We start from the raw sequence: 14,590 nt of genomic DNA, 5'->3' as shown, positions 1-14,590 counted from the left end.
AAGGAACCCGATCAAGACCTTGAATGCAACATCCCCCGTAAAAATCCAAACCAGAAACTATACCGAGGTGCCCAACCCACTGCCTCAGCTGCTTTGCTTGCCTTTCAGGTGAAGTACTGAGTACATAAACACACAAACTTAAAAATTATTTATTATTTCAAGCCTGGGCCTACCCTCACAGCCAAGGCCTCACAGCCAGAAGACCCCGATGCACACAGGTGCGAAAAAGGTGGAGCACACGGCCTAGCTCGCTGAATGGTCCATTTAACTGTCAATCAGCGCTCCTTCCCTCCCCCCGCGCCGAGGCTGCCCGATCCAACCGCGCCGCCGTCGGACGCCATCGCGGTCACAGCGGTGGGAGGGGCAGGGCCCCGATTCCTCACACTTCGATTGGCCGAATCAGCCGTCAACTCACTCCGGGGAGGCTCCGCCTCCGCGCCGCTCACCTGAATTTATGGTGCGGGGAGGAAAATGGTGTAGAGATCTCTCACGATTTGATTGGCCAAGTGGAGATGCCACTCAAGCTAAGACTCTGCCCCCCGGCAGGACAGCGTCTCAGCTGACCGATCAGTCCCGTGAGAGGCTGGGGGGTGGGCTTCACTGGCGAATGGTCAGTTCCGTCAGTCACTCCTGCAGAGTCCTCCCAGCCGCCCAGAATCTCACCTGCGGATTGGCTGCAGCAGTTGTCCGTCAGCACTCCCCAGTGGGCGGTGCGTTTGGGGGTTCTCTGTCCGGTGGTGCGGCCCGGCGTTTTCCCAACGGCGTCTGACAGCGCGGGGACCGGTACCGCGGCGGACATGGGGCGACGCGGCGGGGCTCCCTGGGCCCTGGAGGTGGCGGTGCTGGTGGCATCGGCTTGTCTCGCCGGTGAGCGGGGCGGGGTGGGGGGGGGCGCTGGCCTGGCCAGCCGCCGCAGGGGGCGGGGAGGGCCGCGTAGCCGCTGCGGAGGGACGTTGCGGGGGAAGGGGCGGCCGCGCGCCTCGGCGGGCCCGGCCGCGGCGGTTGGAGAGAGGCGCGCGAGCGGTTGGGGTGGGGGAGGGGCCTGCGGCACCCTCCGACGGCGAGCCCCGGGGCTTCTCCCACCCGTGGGCAGCGCTCGGGTGTTGTGTGTGTGTGTGCGTGTGCGTGCGTGCGTGCCCACCAGCTTCAGGACTGAGGGGTGGGAGCGGAGGGCTGCCGCTCCCTGCCCCCCCCCCCCCCCCTTCTCCCCTACCCGCCCCAGCTCCTGCGGGTGCTTCCCTCCGCCTTCCTAGGGAAACGGCCGTGCGGGGCCATCGGCATCGTTTTGTTACCTTGTGCGGATTTTGTGCCCGCTGGAGGATTTTCTGTCATTCGTTGTGAGTCAGGCTTGTGATCTGCACTTAGGGCTTCCAGGCCCACTAAATAGTTTTCAGTTCCGTAGACCTTAATTCTTCAGCCCGGGGTCACAGAGGCTTTCGAGAGGCGCAGCTCTACTGAGGGACAACTTCAGAGAGGCAGAAGTTTGATAAAGTATTCTGTAGGTGGGTGGATAGCAGTCTGCAGGGTGAATTGCATCTCAGAATTCTCTCTCTAGGCTTCACTGCTTATGTGGCCCAGTGGGGTAGCACGGTCAAGCAATTACAGCGCGTCTGAGGAAAAGACTTGGGGTCCCAAGTCCAAACTTGGTTTTGCTCATTGAGGCCTCGAAAAAGCCTAGCAAGGCAAAATTTGTTAAAAAGGGTAATGCTCTAATTTAGCCAGCTAAGCAACCTTGTCCCAAGTAAGCCAACTTGTCCTAAATTATGTGTGTGACTGTCTTATAGCCTTGTGGAAAATTAAAGCAACATGTGAAATCCTACAGACTAAGCAAAAATGTTTGTAGCAATTTTGTAAATTCCTTTTTATAGAAATCGGTCTGTAAGTATTTCTGTCCTTCAAAATGTGGATTGATACACCATTGAAATTGACAGCAGGCCATCTAATGACTACGTATCAGTTTTTAAAACAAAAAATTCTTGAATCTGCTCCATATATATCTGTTGGTTTGGCCTGTTTTCATCCTTTTGCCACTCTTCCTTGACCTCCATCACGGTACTTTGTTCCTTTACTATGTTTATCATAACATAGCTCAGATTTACTGTCAACATTTGTATGCAGGATCATGATCTAGGCTTTATAACAGCATCTTGAAGGTCAGATTGGTTCAATTAATGTTAGGGAAGATTATAACTGCGCAACATATCAGTTTACTATTGCATTATTTTTGTAAATAGCCTTTAGATTTGCAGATGCCCTGGAAAACTATTGTACATAGCTGCTTGGATTGGTAACTAATTTTCAGTGATCATATACTACTTCTTTCTTTTAGAAGGTTAGCTTATTCACATAATCTTGAAGCACGTAGTCAGACTGATTATATCATTAGATCTTTAACTTAGGTGGCCTGCAAATATTTATTCTTCTTCTACTTGATTTTCTTGAGCCTTGTATCAGATTAGTTTTCTGGTAGAAACATCCCCCCAGATGAGCAATGTGTGTATATGTCTGAAGTTTTTCATTGTGCATGTTACTGCTTATATACACCAAATGGGTTTTAAAATTTTCTTTAGATGAATGTCTGTATACACAGTATTGCAGTTGTGCTTAAGTGAAGGAAGCCAGACTGAAATAAGCCCGTATCTTCATTGAGTCCTCTTACTTCATTACACAATAAATTACTGTCATCATGATACAGTTTAGAAATATGCTTTTAGTCAACTTTGCTATTCAATGTGATGGGGAAGAGAGTGAAGGAGGATCCCAAATAAGTGGAAACCTAACATAAGAAGTGTTGCAGATTGTGGCTTCACACAATCAGCTTAGGTCCAGTACCACATCCAAGGAAGAAAAAAGTCTCTCAGTGTCATGTGGTTGAGAAGGCAGAGCAGAGAGACCAGAGCTGTTCTGTAGAAGCCAGATTGTTCCTGGCAGGGCTTTGTTTAAGCCAGCACTGACAAACTTTGCTGATCCTCCTAGCTCTGGGTTCAGTGGCTCAGGCTGTTGTCTGCATGAAAAGAGGTGTTATGCCAAACAGTCATGGAAGCAAACAGAGCCCTGTTGGTGCATAGCTGCTTGTGAGCTAACAGAATTTTGGAGTCTGCCTGGCTCTACGGAGAGTTAGCTTTACCAAGTCTGAACTGTAACACTGCTCACAACCTCCTAGTGAGCACGCAGAAGTGTACTGTGCTGTTACTTGAAAAACTGTCCTGCTTTTATTATTGCAGATTTGTTGTCCTTAATCATTGCTATATAGAAACCTGGTTTTGTATTCCAAATCATTGAAATGATTGGTTCTTGTTACTTGTGTTACATAAACTGATAGATATGAGAGGGAGGAAGAAGGAATGAAAGCTCTAATGTGCTTTTTTTTCTGTGTTGTGTAAGGGAAATATTGCAAGAACTCTAACAGGTTTTTATGTTTGTTTTCTTTAGGCGTATGCGGTGATGAATTTAGTGTCTTACGATCACCTCAGTCAGTTGTTTTTCGAGATGGAAGTTGGCCCATTCCTGGCGAGCGGATCCCAGACGTAGCTGCATTATCCATGGGCTTTTCTGTTGATGAAGTAAGTTTCAGGTCTTGATTTTGAAACGCCTATAAATCTACAGACCTGCTCACTTAACATGCAAATCTTCCTGTCATGTGCTGGAATATATAAAATATCATCCTGTTTGTCTTGAGGCATGTATGACTTGTAAGGGGTGATTTCCAAGCATAGAGCTGTATCAGTCATATGAGTGGCAATGGGCTGTGCTAGCTGGCTAATTTGAATCACCAGCTCTAGAAGGAAGCAAGCCTGCAGAGTCTCTACAGTGCTGTTCTTTAGTTCCTTTGAGACTCAACTACATGCTGTATCCCCCCTGCCTGTGGTCACATGCTGAGAATCTGTGGAAACCACTGTCACTTCTTGCCTGCGAGCTATCCGTAGGACTCTGCTCTTGGGTACTCTGAAGATTCTGAGAAATGGCTTGACGAGGCAGGAATTTTGTCAGGTCAGGAAGCTTGTCTGCTGAGTGTAGTTAATAGGAACAAGCAGACTGGATACTTAGGAAGTAATCCAGAGACTTGAAAACCTAAATTGTGGTAGTGTTTTCACAAATTAGGTTTTTGAAGATAGCTTTAGTGACGTTTTAAAGTAGGGCACATGAGTAGGAGCCCTTGGATTGATTCCACTCTTGCCTACTGAATTTTTTTCTGGGCTTCAGCAGGGATGAGTGGCTGTTGAAGCAGTATGTGAAAGTGTAATAGCCAGGTGTCTCTAGTGGTGTCTGTGTGCAGACAGATACTCCAAACTGCCAACTGGGATATTCTCACAATGCTGCGATGAGGGAGCCTGGTTCCCATTTCTTCCATGCTGCGGCTAGGCAAGAGGTCTGATAAATCTAATTTGAATGCCGGTCTGCTTAGTCTGCGTTTTGGGATTTGTCTGAAAATATCTTCCTGTCAATTAATTATGCTTTTTTTTGGTCATTAAACTAGTAACAGAAATTCTTATGAGTAGTATTCCTAAGAAGTATATTTTTATTTTATCAAGAAAAACAATGCATCAGATGGTACTGTGTGCATTGCATGTAAAGACACCCAACAGAACAGTGGGGTTTGTCCCATTTTGAAAACTTGATATTTGTTTGGCATACTGATCATCCGGAGGTATGACGTGGTTTTAATGGAAAAAAGTGTTTCAGTACTCACTCTGTGCCTTTGCCAAAGCTTGGAATTCATTTGCTGTGATAGGTCCATAGCGTCCTTTAGAAATAGGTCTCTTTTAGTATTATTTCAAATCTAGAAGCAGGCAGGGAAGGAAATGTTTACATTTCTCTGTTCAGTTAAGCCCTGAAATTGAAAGTTATCAATGTTGTCAGTAAGGCAGAGATCACCGTGTAGTCAGCTTCCAGCCCTGATATGGAGGACACTGCAGGGCCCAAACACTCATTTTGCAGTTTACATCACAGCAGTAGTCTAGGAACGTAAACTGACAGTGCAGTAGGTGCACTGTAGAAAATTTAGAATTCTTACTGCGTTATATTGAGGATTCTAAAAAATAATGCTTTAGAAGGTTTTTGTTTCTTTGAAGCGATACAGTTAATTCTAAAATCCAAATAAATTGGTTTTGTAAAACTTAAGCAGTTATATCTTTTACACAAATGGAGAAATCTGTTTGAATTCATTCCAAATAGATGAATTTTGTGCCTGAATAAACCAGCCAGGTAGCCTTCACTGTGCTTTTACTGATACCTTGCAGTAGTAAGCTACTAAGGAATCATTTTATATTTCTATGCAAATTTGTAAGTTTTACGTTAGTAGGCTGTTGGTATGATTGATGCCTCCCTCCCTTTCTCCCTCCTGTTTCTGGTACTGAAAATACCAAGATGTTAGTGTTTTAATGTGCCTTTGTTTTTTTTTAAAATTCAGCCTTCATTATCAAATACAGACTATGATATTTCTAATTTAATTATGGGACATAACTCTTAATATATCCAATATGTATAATGTTTTCTCAGAGTAGACTTTCCTATGAAGTTACTGTCAGCTTTTAAACTAACCGTTTCTTCACGGTTAACTTGGGACAGCATTATTGAAGATGAAAGCATTCTGGTGTTAACTTCCCCATGAAGTTTCCGATAGACTGTCCTGCACAGAGATATTAACAAGATAATAAGTTATTTTGCTGTAATGATGGAAGAGGGCTCCTCTCTTTCTCCCTGTAAAATACAAGTTTTTTACTATTTTGTAATAGGATCTTTCGTGGCCTGGGCTTGCAGTGGGTGATCTGTTTCACAGACCACGAGCTACTGTGCTGGTAACAGTGAAGGGAGTAGACAAGCTGGCGTTGCCTGTGAAAAGGATTTCTTACCCTATTGAGAATGTGAGTATCCATGCTTCGAACTGTTGTGTGGTATTTGTGACTCTTGTAGTCTAATGAGAAGTATATGACTCTCTACTGTAGTCCTTGACATTCACATATCCACCCCCCCCACCCCTCCCCCCAAATGATGGATCAGGCTGTATAGATAAATAATCCAGTCAGACTCATGTACAAGCTGAGAGGCCTTTAAGATCAGCCAGGTGCATCAGGATGAATGTCTTGCATTCAGTAACTTGTTTGACCAAACCATGTTCTCCTTGAAAGGCATCTAGTTTTAATATGTTTGTACCAAGAAGCAGAGAATCCACTGCTTTCCAATCTTATTGATTCATAGTCAGATTTATTAACTTTTACTTTTTTTTTTTGCTTCAACTGAGTGTCTGTGATAGCATTTTATATGATGATGATTCTTTGATGTACTGTATCACCCTCTAAGCAATCGTTGAGTTTTCCTCAAGTACTTGACAGTGAAACATAGCACTTTGAGACACAATTTGATTATACTGTATCAAAAAGAAAACAACAAACAACATTACATTTGCTTGTCTGTCTTTGCTGAGACTCTTTTCTCACACTTGTCAGAGCATAACAGAATCATTTAGGTTGGAAGGGACCTCTTGAAATCATCTAGTCCAACCCCCCGATCAAACAGGGTCAGCTAGTGCAGGCTGTCTGGAATTGTATCCAGTTGGGTTTTGAATGTCTCCGCAAATGGAGACTACATAACCTCTCTGGGCAACCTGGGCCAGTATTTGACCACCCTTTCAGTGAAAAAAAAAAAACAAACAACACACTGTTTTTCTTGTGTTCAGATAGGATTTCCTGGTTTTAAATTTATGCCTATTGCCTCTTCTCCTGTCATACGATTTTATCTATACACTTCTTAAAAGGAACACAGTAACTTAGAAAATATTTGTAGCTGTACAGTGTCTGCTCGCTTCTCCTTTATGAATACATTGTCTGCTTTAATCCACTTTGCTGCAGTATTGGACCAGTTCTTCATGTTGAGCTGTTGTTTTTTCAGTATGAGCTCACAAACGCTTTCCAAATAAGTTGTTTTTCTGGTTGTTTCTAGTTACCCATCTTGGAAAACTTTGTTTTGCACCAATATACCATACATTTTGGTTGTATGTGACTGCTGTGCTCCTGATAAGAATTATTATTTATCATTTTATTGTTTCAGTCAAATCTGTGGAATCATCAGTGACAATGTTGACTAGTGTTTTGTTTAATAGAAGTCTTCAGTCGTTATCTGCACTTGTAACTTTGATAAAGTTCTGACGTGTACATAATACCTATTTTCTTTATTTCCCATTAGTAGGAATTAATATTCCTAAGCTTTAATTGTTTCAGTTAACTCCTGCTATGGCTTCAAATGGGCTGCCCCAAATGGCAAAGTACTGGTTCTCTGATATTCAAGAGTATTTTCAAATGAATATAACTGAGTCCATGTTCAGGAGTGCTGGGTACAAATTATCCCAGCTTACAGACTTACTAAAACTTATTAGAAAAAATATTTTTATGCTTTTTAATTAATGAATGGAAATGTGCCATTCTGCATCTTTTTAGATGAAACCTGGAATGAAGTGTTTAGAAAAACTAATGGTTTTCTTAGCTTGCCAGTAATGGTGCAATATCGTGCTAGGATTTCTTCTATTCTTAGTATAAGGTTCTTTTCTTTAGTCTTTCAGCAGTTGGTCTTTCTACTGGTATATTTTCATTCATCAGTTCTCTGTGGTTCATAAATTTCCATTGCATTAAGATTGATTTCCCCTTTTGTATTGCTTCTATATTTATTGTTCTTGCTTTACTGATACACAAGGCTGTACTCTTAGCTTAAGTAAGCCTCTTAATTACACAATCATGGCCCCTTGGAGTTGTTAAAAACATATTGTGTCTGCCATATGTACAAATAAATTGTCTGTTCATAGATACACAGTTGACATTTTGTTTTGCACACTGGCCTCTGTTATTTGTTGTTATCACTTTGGAAATATTCATACTCTTTGCTCAAAACGAGGTAGTCCTATTTTTCCAGACTCTGTAGTTAAGCCAATTATCTCCTTTTATATCATTAGGCCCCATTTTACCCAAAAATCTAACTGGACTTTGTCTTCCAGGCTGTTCCTTTCAGTCTTGACAGTGTTGCGAATGCTATTCATACTTTGTTCTCTGAGGAAACTCCTGTGGTCTTGCAGCTGGCCCCCAGTGAGGAAGTGAGTATTGCTTCATTTCTGATTCCAGATGTTCTAAATAGAACACCTCTTTCCACTTGAGCGGCTGGAGCAAAACAAGTTGATTATATGAAATATTTTGCATTGGAGGGAGATTGCAAGTGTGATTGATTATTAATATGTGACTGGAAAAACTAAAAACTAACCTCTATTGTTATTAAACAATGGCTATTCCTGCAGAGAGTGTACATGGTGGGCAAGGCAAACTCTGTATTTGAAGATCTTTCTGTCACACTGCGCCAACTGCGAAACCGCTTATTCCAGGACAACTCCATTCTCAGCTCCCTTCCTCTCAACTCCCTCAGCAGAAACAATGAGGTAAAAAACTTAATGAGTGGGAACTTTTTTCTAATATTCATAGTTAGCTTGTGCTTTTCCTCATTTTTTTCCCCACTTGCTTTGCCTAGCAGAGCCCAATCTTTTAAGTTCCTTTTTAAGTACCTCTATTGAAAGAGTAATTTCCTTCTAGCACGTTCTGACGCTGTAACAGACATAACCTGTTACAAAATACTGAGACTTGCAACAAAATGAGACTTCCCTAACTTTTCATCAAAGGAAATACCTGTTTCTTTCTTCCTGCCTCTTCTTGCAGGTTGACTTGCTTTTTCTGTCAGAGCTACAAGTCCTACATGATATTGCAAGCCTGGTAAGATTTTTTTTTTTTTTTAAACACTTTCCCCGTCTAATATAACAAACTTCAGAGATTTTATTAAAAGGTAGAGAAGCCATAGCCAGGACACTGGGCAACCAGTGATATATATTCAAGTATGTCATCAGTTGGTTGCATCAGTTTTGCATTCTCAAGCCATTTGTGTTGGCCTTGTCACTGATGGAAGAGAATGAGAACCTTAATCTGTAGTTTTTTGGTGGGAATTGTACTAGATGACCTTTATAGGTCCCTTCCAAACCAAACCGTTCTATGATTCTGTGATTCTTTTGTATTTGAGAATGGGGAATTCTGAGCTGCTTTTTCACCATACCCAAAGACATAGGAAGTGCTATTTCCTTATTTTCTTACTTGAGAAGTGTAATGGTAGTTAAGAACATGTTCTTTGCCCTGTCCACCATTTTACTTCAAAATATCACCGTAATATTTTATCTGAAAAGACTGGACTGACTTTTGTAGTGTGAATAGTGGTGGTGATAGAAATGTTCCAATGGAGGGGTGAGCTTTAATTCTGGTCTTTTTAAGCAAAAAGCTTCTTAAGATCTTTTTACTAAGAAGCTACAGTTCTGTTGCTGTAGTTTAGGGTTTGTTTTGGGTTTGGGTTTTTTTTTTTTTTGGGGGGTGGGGGGGGGGTGTTGTCCTTTAAGCTGAAGCCCTCAGCTACTTAAAGTGAAAGAAACAGTCATGAAAAACTTGGAAGTTTGCTTTAGGTGAAGGGCTGGTGGAGAGAAGTGGGGCTTTTGAGGAAATGAGGCGGGACAACTTGGTTTTGTCTTGCAGACTAGAAGTGCTGTAGTTAAAGTAGATGGGAAGATAGGAACATGTTAAGTTCCTTGCTTTCAGAGGCTGTTCTCTTGTGCAAGCAAATGTCAGTGCTGCAGCTTCACACCTGTATAAGTGCAAGAACATCACTACTCTCCTTTGAGATAATTTGGATTATATTGGTTGGATTTTATGGCAATGAGATGATTCTCCTTAAGTAAACTACTTCTGTACATGGACAACAGCAAGGTAGAAGTTACAGCCTACTCAGTGTTGCAAGTGCCAGCTTCAGTGGAGGGAATGGTAGTATCCAAGTATTGTAGTTACGTATTTTTTTCCTCTAAGTTTTATTTCTATGGCAATTGCAGAACAAGGATTCTGATGTGAATAAGTATAATGTTTCTTTTTAGTAGAGCACTCTATTACATGTATATAGCCTCATGTTAGGAATAGATGTTACATGATGGTCGTTTATTTTTTTTTTTCTGTAGAATAAGGAAAAAAAAAAACAATTGTGGACATAATCTAGTTAAGTTGGCAAGAAATTCCACTTCCTCATCAATATGGCATATGACTGTGGAAAGTGAGGCTGGATTAGTTCCAGCAAACTGATTTTGTGAATGTGTTTTCTAAGAAGTAACCTGTGTACGAATTACTTTCTTTCTGCCCTCAATGGTGTGCCAAAGCTGTCTCGACACAAGCACTTAGCCAAAGATCACTCTCCAGACCTGTATTCTCTGGAGCTGGCTGGTTTGGAAGAGGTTGGAAAACGATATGGGGAAGACTCTCAGCAGTACAAGGATGCTTCTCAAATTCTTGTAGACTCATTGCAAAAGGTATGCTTTCTACCTAATAAAACTCACAGGAATACTAAGGAAATAATTTTTTGTGTTAACTACAAAGGAGTTAGTTTATTGACTGTTTTCTACTTTGAATTGTCACTTTGTAAGTGAAGGCTTGAATGCTTGTTTTTGTTTGGTTTTTAAAATGCAGTTGTTCAGTTATAAAAGTGAATGTTACAATTTGTCACTCTGGAAAGTGTTGACGTGATTCTACAATGCGTTAGGTATTTTGCATAAAAGAGTAGGAATATATTGAAACCATATATCAACATGACTTGATATGTTTGTTTTTTCCTAAATAAAAATCTTGCACGTAAAACCACCAATAGGTTTCTCAAAAACTCTCAGAAATGTGAAAATATCCAAGGGTACAGTGGTTAGTTTTCCCTTGCCCACAAAACTCTATAAATCTAAATTTCAGGCCTCTAAAATAATTAAATGCTTTTCATCTATTAATATGCTCAAGAAAGTAATTCTTTAGCAGGCCTTATGTAATGGTTCGATAAAATCTTTATTAAGACCAGACACTTCTGAGAGTTTTAAAAGCATGACGGAAAAGTGTAAAAGCATGAATTTACTAAGCCAAATAACTGTTTTCTCTAAACATTGCTCTTTGACCTCTTTGCAGTTAAGCAAATATATTTGAATACTGGACATATTAGTCTTTGGACCCGACTGAAATATTCAGGTTCATAACTTCCCAGTGGAAGGTTGGGAACCTAAATATTTTGTTGAAAGTGACAGCCATACAACTGGGAAACTGAATGGTGATGGGCTTTTTGTGAAAGGGATGAAAGAATGAGTTTTAGCCCAGAGAACAGTCATTAGCTGCAGTCTGATGAACAGTGGTTGAGGGGTTTTAAAGAGATGTTGTAAACCAGGTGAAAGTTGGCACTTTCTTAGTGGAATTCTAAAACTGTGTAAATTTTTACAACTTTCCATAAGCTGCCTATTCCTAAAGCTGAAATCTTATGGTTTAGTACATCTTGGTAACAAAACTCTGCTTAATTCCTGGCTACAGTGTAGGTTTTGAATTAAATCACTTTTTCTTTTCCAGTTTGCAGATGAGATGTTTAATCTGTATGGCGGGAATGCAGTAGTAGAAGTGGTGGCTGTAAAGGCATTTAATTCTCCCCTCACAAGGAAGACTCGCTCCATTCTCCAGTCTTCACAGGTAGTAGATGCATGTTTTTCTATATATCATTTATTAAAAGTGATCCAAACTGCATCAGTTCTTCACTTGAGCGTAATTTATTTTTTTTAAGGACTAGAATACTGACCATGGTTTAAGCATAGGTGCGACAATGTCAAATTACCTGTCTTGATCTTCACTTAATCATATAGTAATTTAGGTTGAAGAGAGCCTCTGGAGGTCATCTGTTCCAGCCTGCTGCTCAAAGCAGGATTAATTTAGGAGTTAGATCAGGCTGCTCAGGTCCTTGTCCAGCCAAGTTCTTGAAAAGTCCATGACTGGAAGTCCCAGTGCCTTTCTGGACAGCTTGTTCCAAAGTCTTAACCACTGTCACTGTGTAAATTTTTTCCCTTAGGTCTTGTTAAAATTTGCATTTCTGCCGTTTTCTCCCCAGTACAGTAGTGCATGCAAGTCCTGCCTCACGAGTCGGGAAAGAGTAGTTTTCCTTGACTTGCTGCCTACACTCCAGGTGCAGCCCGGGATGTGGTTGCCCTTTGTCACTGCAGGGGCACACTGCTGACTCTTGTTCACCTTGTCCACAAGGACCTCCAGGTCCCTCTCTGCAGAGCTGCTGCCCATACGATCAGTCCGCAGCTGGTCAGTCCCCAGCCCGTGCTGTCACGTGGAGTTATTCTGTCCCAGGCGCAGGACCTTGTGTTCATCCTCATTGAATTTCATGAGGCTCCTGTCAGCCCTTTCTTTTGGATTCCATTGATGTCAGTCACATACTCACTTTTGCATTTTGTGCCCTAGCATCAGAATTGTCTAGACAAAAATGCATCTCTCCTATTCAGGTTGCTTAGATTTTTGATGTAGTCAGAATGTGTTTTCTATGCAAGCTATCTTTGAAGTAATAATACACTTACTTTCTTTGTTACAGAGTGAAACAGAAAATCCATATAACCTTGCCTATCCATATAACTACAACTACTCTGTAATCTTCAACATTATTCTGTGGATGATGATAGGTCTTGCTTTAGCTGTGATAGTTATCTCCTACAACCTCTGGAACATGGATCCTGGGTATGACAGCATTATTTATAGGATGACAAATCAGAAGATAAGAATGGATTGAACCACACTGTATTTCAGCGCGAGGAAATGGTGAAGAGTAAGGTCTCCTTTAAATTGTGCAGGAAACATATTCTGACATGGTTATTTGTGGAATTTTTTTAAAGGTGTATTTATTTCTAAGTTTTTTTTTTTTTTTTTCCCCTCTCAAGCCTATTTTAAATGTTAGTAGTAGCACCAGATGGGATTTAGAAATTGAAATCTGCTTGTTTAAAAAAAAAATCCTGGAAGTAATTGTTATTGGAGTAACATCATTCCATTTTTTTTATCATGTAACATGAATTTTTGAAATGGCCTGTACTGCCTGTGACTGTGTGCAAAACAGAGAAATTGAAATTACGATAGCAAGATGTTGTTTGAAACTTTTACACTGGAAGATTAGAAATAATAGCTAAATTGTTGTGTTGTATATTATGAACCAGTTGTAAATGTCTGATGTAAATATTTGTAATGGCTACATGTTAACTTCAGAGAGGATAGTAATTATTCTTTAGTAAAATATGAAATACAGAAATATTTCTAAAATACTATGATTCTAGTGGCACAAATGGCATTTTGATGTCGTGTTGTTGGCTCAGATGTGAGCTGTAGACAGAAGGATCGGTTACCCAGAAATTTAATGATTTGAAGGTAAATAGCACTAGTGTGCCTGGTCTATATAGTGGAGAGTCTGTAAATATTGAAGTAGCACCAGTCTGATCGTGGTCTAATGCCACATACACTTGAAAGTTCCTGTTATGATGCTTCATATTCCTTCCATTTGTGTTGATGTTATTATAAATAACCTAAATCAGTTCTTTTTGATAAGAGTGGACCAACACTTGATTTAAATATACCTGGATTATAGTCCTGCTTCAGCCATTCAATAAAACAAAGAACAGTTGTCCTGGAATGCATTTATTCTTTGGGACTTCATAGGTGTGGCTACTTCTGTAACCGTTCAGTTTTAACTGTCCTTCAAAAGCAAATGTTGGAAGATCACCTTGTATGGATTAATTTCCCTAAACCAAACAGTGAGTGTTGTTACAAGAAGCTGTAAATCTCTGTCTTGAATCTTTTTTAGAACTAACCACTCTTTAGAAACTCTCATTTGCTCTTGTGGTAAAAGGAATTCTTCTGCACTACTGCAACATGAATGGGAACTGCTTTTATCATCATGTCCTCTAATGTGCTTAACTTTCCATTACAAGAGATGTGTTCCACTTCCAGAAAAGATCTGCTCTGTGAATTAATTTGTTGTTTACTGGGAATGTCAGATTTGGAGGGGTTGAAGTTGTTCATGTCTTGCAGATCCTGGACGATGCTTCATGTTGAATTGAGTAATGTGCTGCACCTTTGGCCAAGCGTAGGAAATCAAGTTTAGTATATTTTACAATCACTTTAAATTACTTTTAATGGCATTTGTTTTTAATCACCCAGATTAAGATCAAGGAAGAGTTGCACTGCCAGATTCTCTGCATAGCTTTGACGTGACAAGAATGTCTAGTCTAATTACTGGGCATTAGCAGTATTTTAATGAGAATCAAATACATCTGATGAAGCTGTACAAAACTTGATTAAGAAGACAATTAAAATACAGCTCTATCATCCTGTTCGATAGGCATGAACCCTAATGTTTTCAGTAAAGTCTATATGATGTTTTAAATTTCTTGACTGTTTTGAGATCACTTAATATGGAAGGCAATACCCCAGAAATTCAGCAGGAAGCGCGATCCATGGCAAGAAAGCAGGCAGTACCTTAGTTGTAGAATCTCTCCAACTAAACCATACCCTAAGAAAAATTACCTTTGTGTCAGGAGGAGGAATGACCAGTGCCAGGTTACTCTCAGGTTGCATGGACCAGTTTGCACTGAAAGGTTAACAAAAACAAAGGTAAGGCAAAGTTAAATGCTCTGAGAATGTTTTGGAGCTTGCATTGTTTTCAGCTGCCTTGGACATAAAGCAGTTGAAATAGTGAG

General features: G+C 40.7%; 1 protein-coding gene across 1 annotated transcript; it reads left to right on the top strand.

Annotated features, from left to right (window-relative positions):
* The first annotated feature begins 708 nt into the window (after nt 1–708).
* On the top strand, nt 709–13,515 carry ATP6AP2 (ATPase H+ transporting accessory protein 2). The gene is made up of 9 exons (XM_086766475.1): nt 709–867; nt 3,433–3,563; nt 5,736–5,864; nt 7,985–8,080; nt 8,279–8,416; nt 8,691–8,744; nt 10,214–10,363; nt 11,427–11,543; nt 12,442–13,515. Exons 1-9 carry the CDS (start codon nt 798–800, stop codon nt 12,634–12,636), a joined length of 1,080 nt encoding a protein of 359 aa, XP_086622601.1. The 5' UTR covers nt 709–797; the 3' UTR covers nt 12,637–13,515.
* Nucleotides 13,516–14,590: the final 1,075 nt, after the last annotated feature.

The sequence above is a fragment of the Chlamydotis macqueenii genome, chromosome 1 (assembly GCF_036417535.1).
Source record: "Chlamydotis macqueenii isolate bChlMac1 chromosome 1, bChlMac1.mat, whole genome shotgun sequence".
NCBI lineage: Eukaryota > Metazoa > Chordata > Aves > Otidiformes > Otididae > Chlamydotis > Chlamydotis macqueenii.
The sequence above is the reverse complement of the archived record's forward strand: the minus strand, read 5'-3'. Positions and strand labels throughout refer to the sequence as shown.

What these genes read in the sequence shown, in the direction of transcription:
- ATP6AP2 (XM_086766475.1), top strand. Translation starts at nt 798, where the DNA reads ATGGGGCGACGCGGCGGGGCTCCCTGGGCCCTGGAGGTGGCGGTGCTG. An exon ending in AGCTGGCCCCCAGTGAGGAA is followed by an intron (nt 8,081 to 8,278) that starts GTGAGTATTGCT and finishes CTATTCCTGCAG; the next exon opens with AGAGTGTACATGGTGGGCAA. An exon ending in CCCTCAGCAGAAACAATGAG is followed by an intron (nt 8,417 to 8,690) that starts GTAAAAAACTTA and finishes CTCTTCTTGCAG; the next exon opens with GTTGACTTGCTTTTTCTGTC.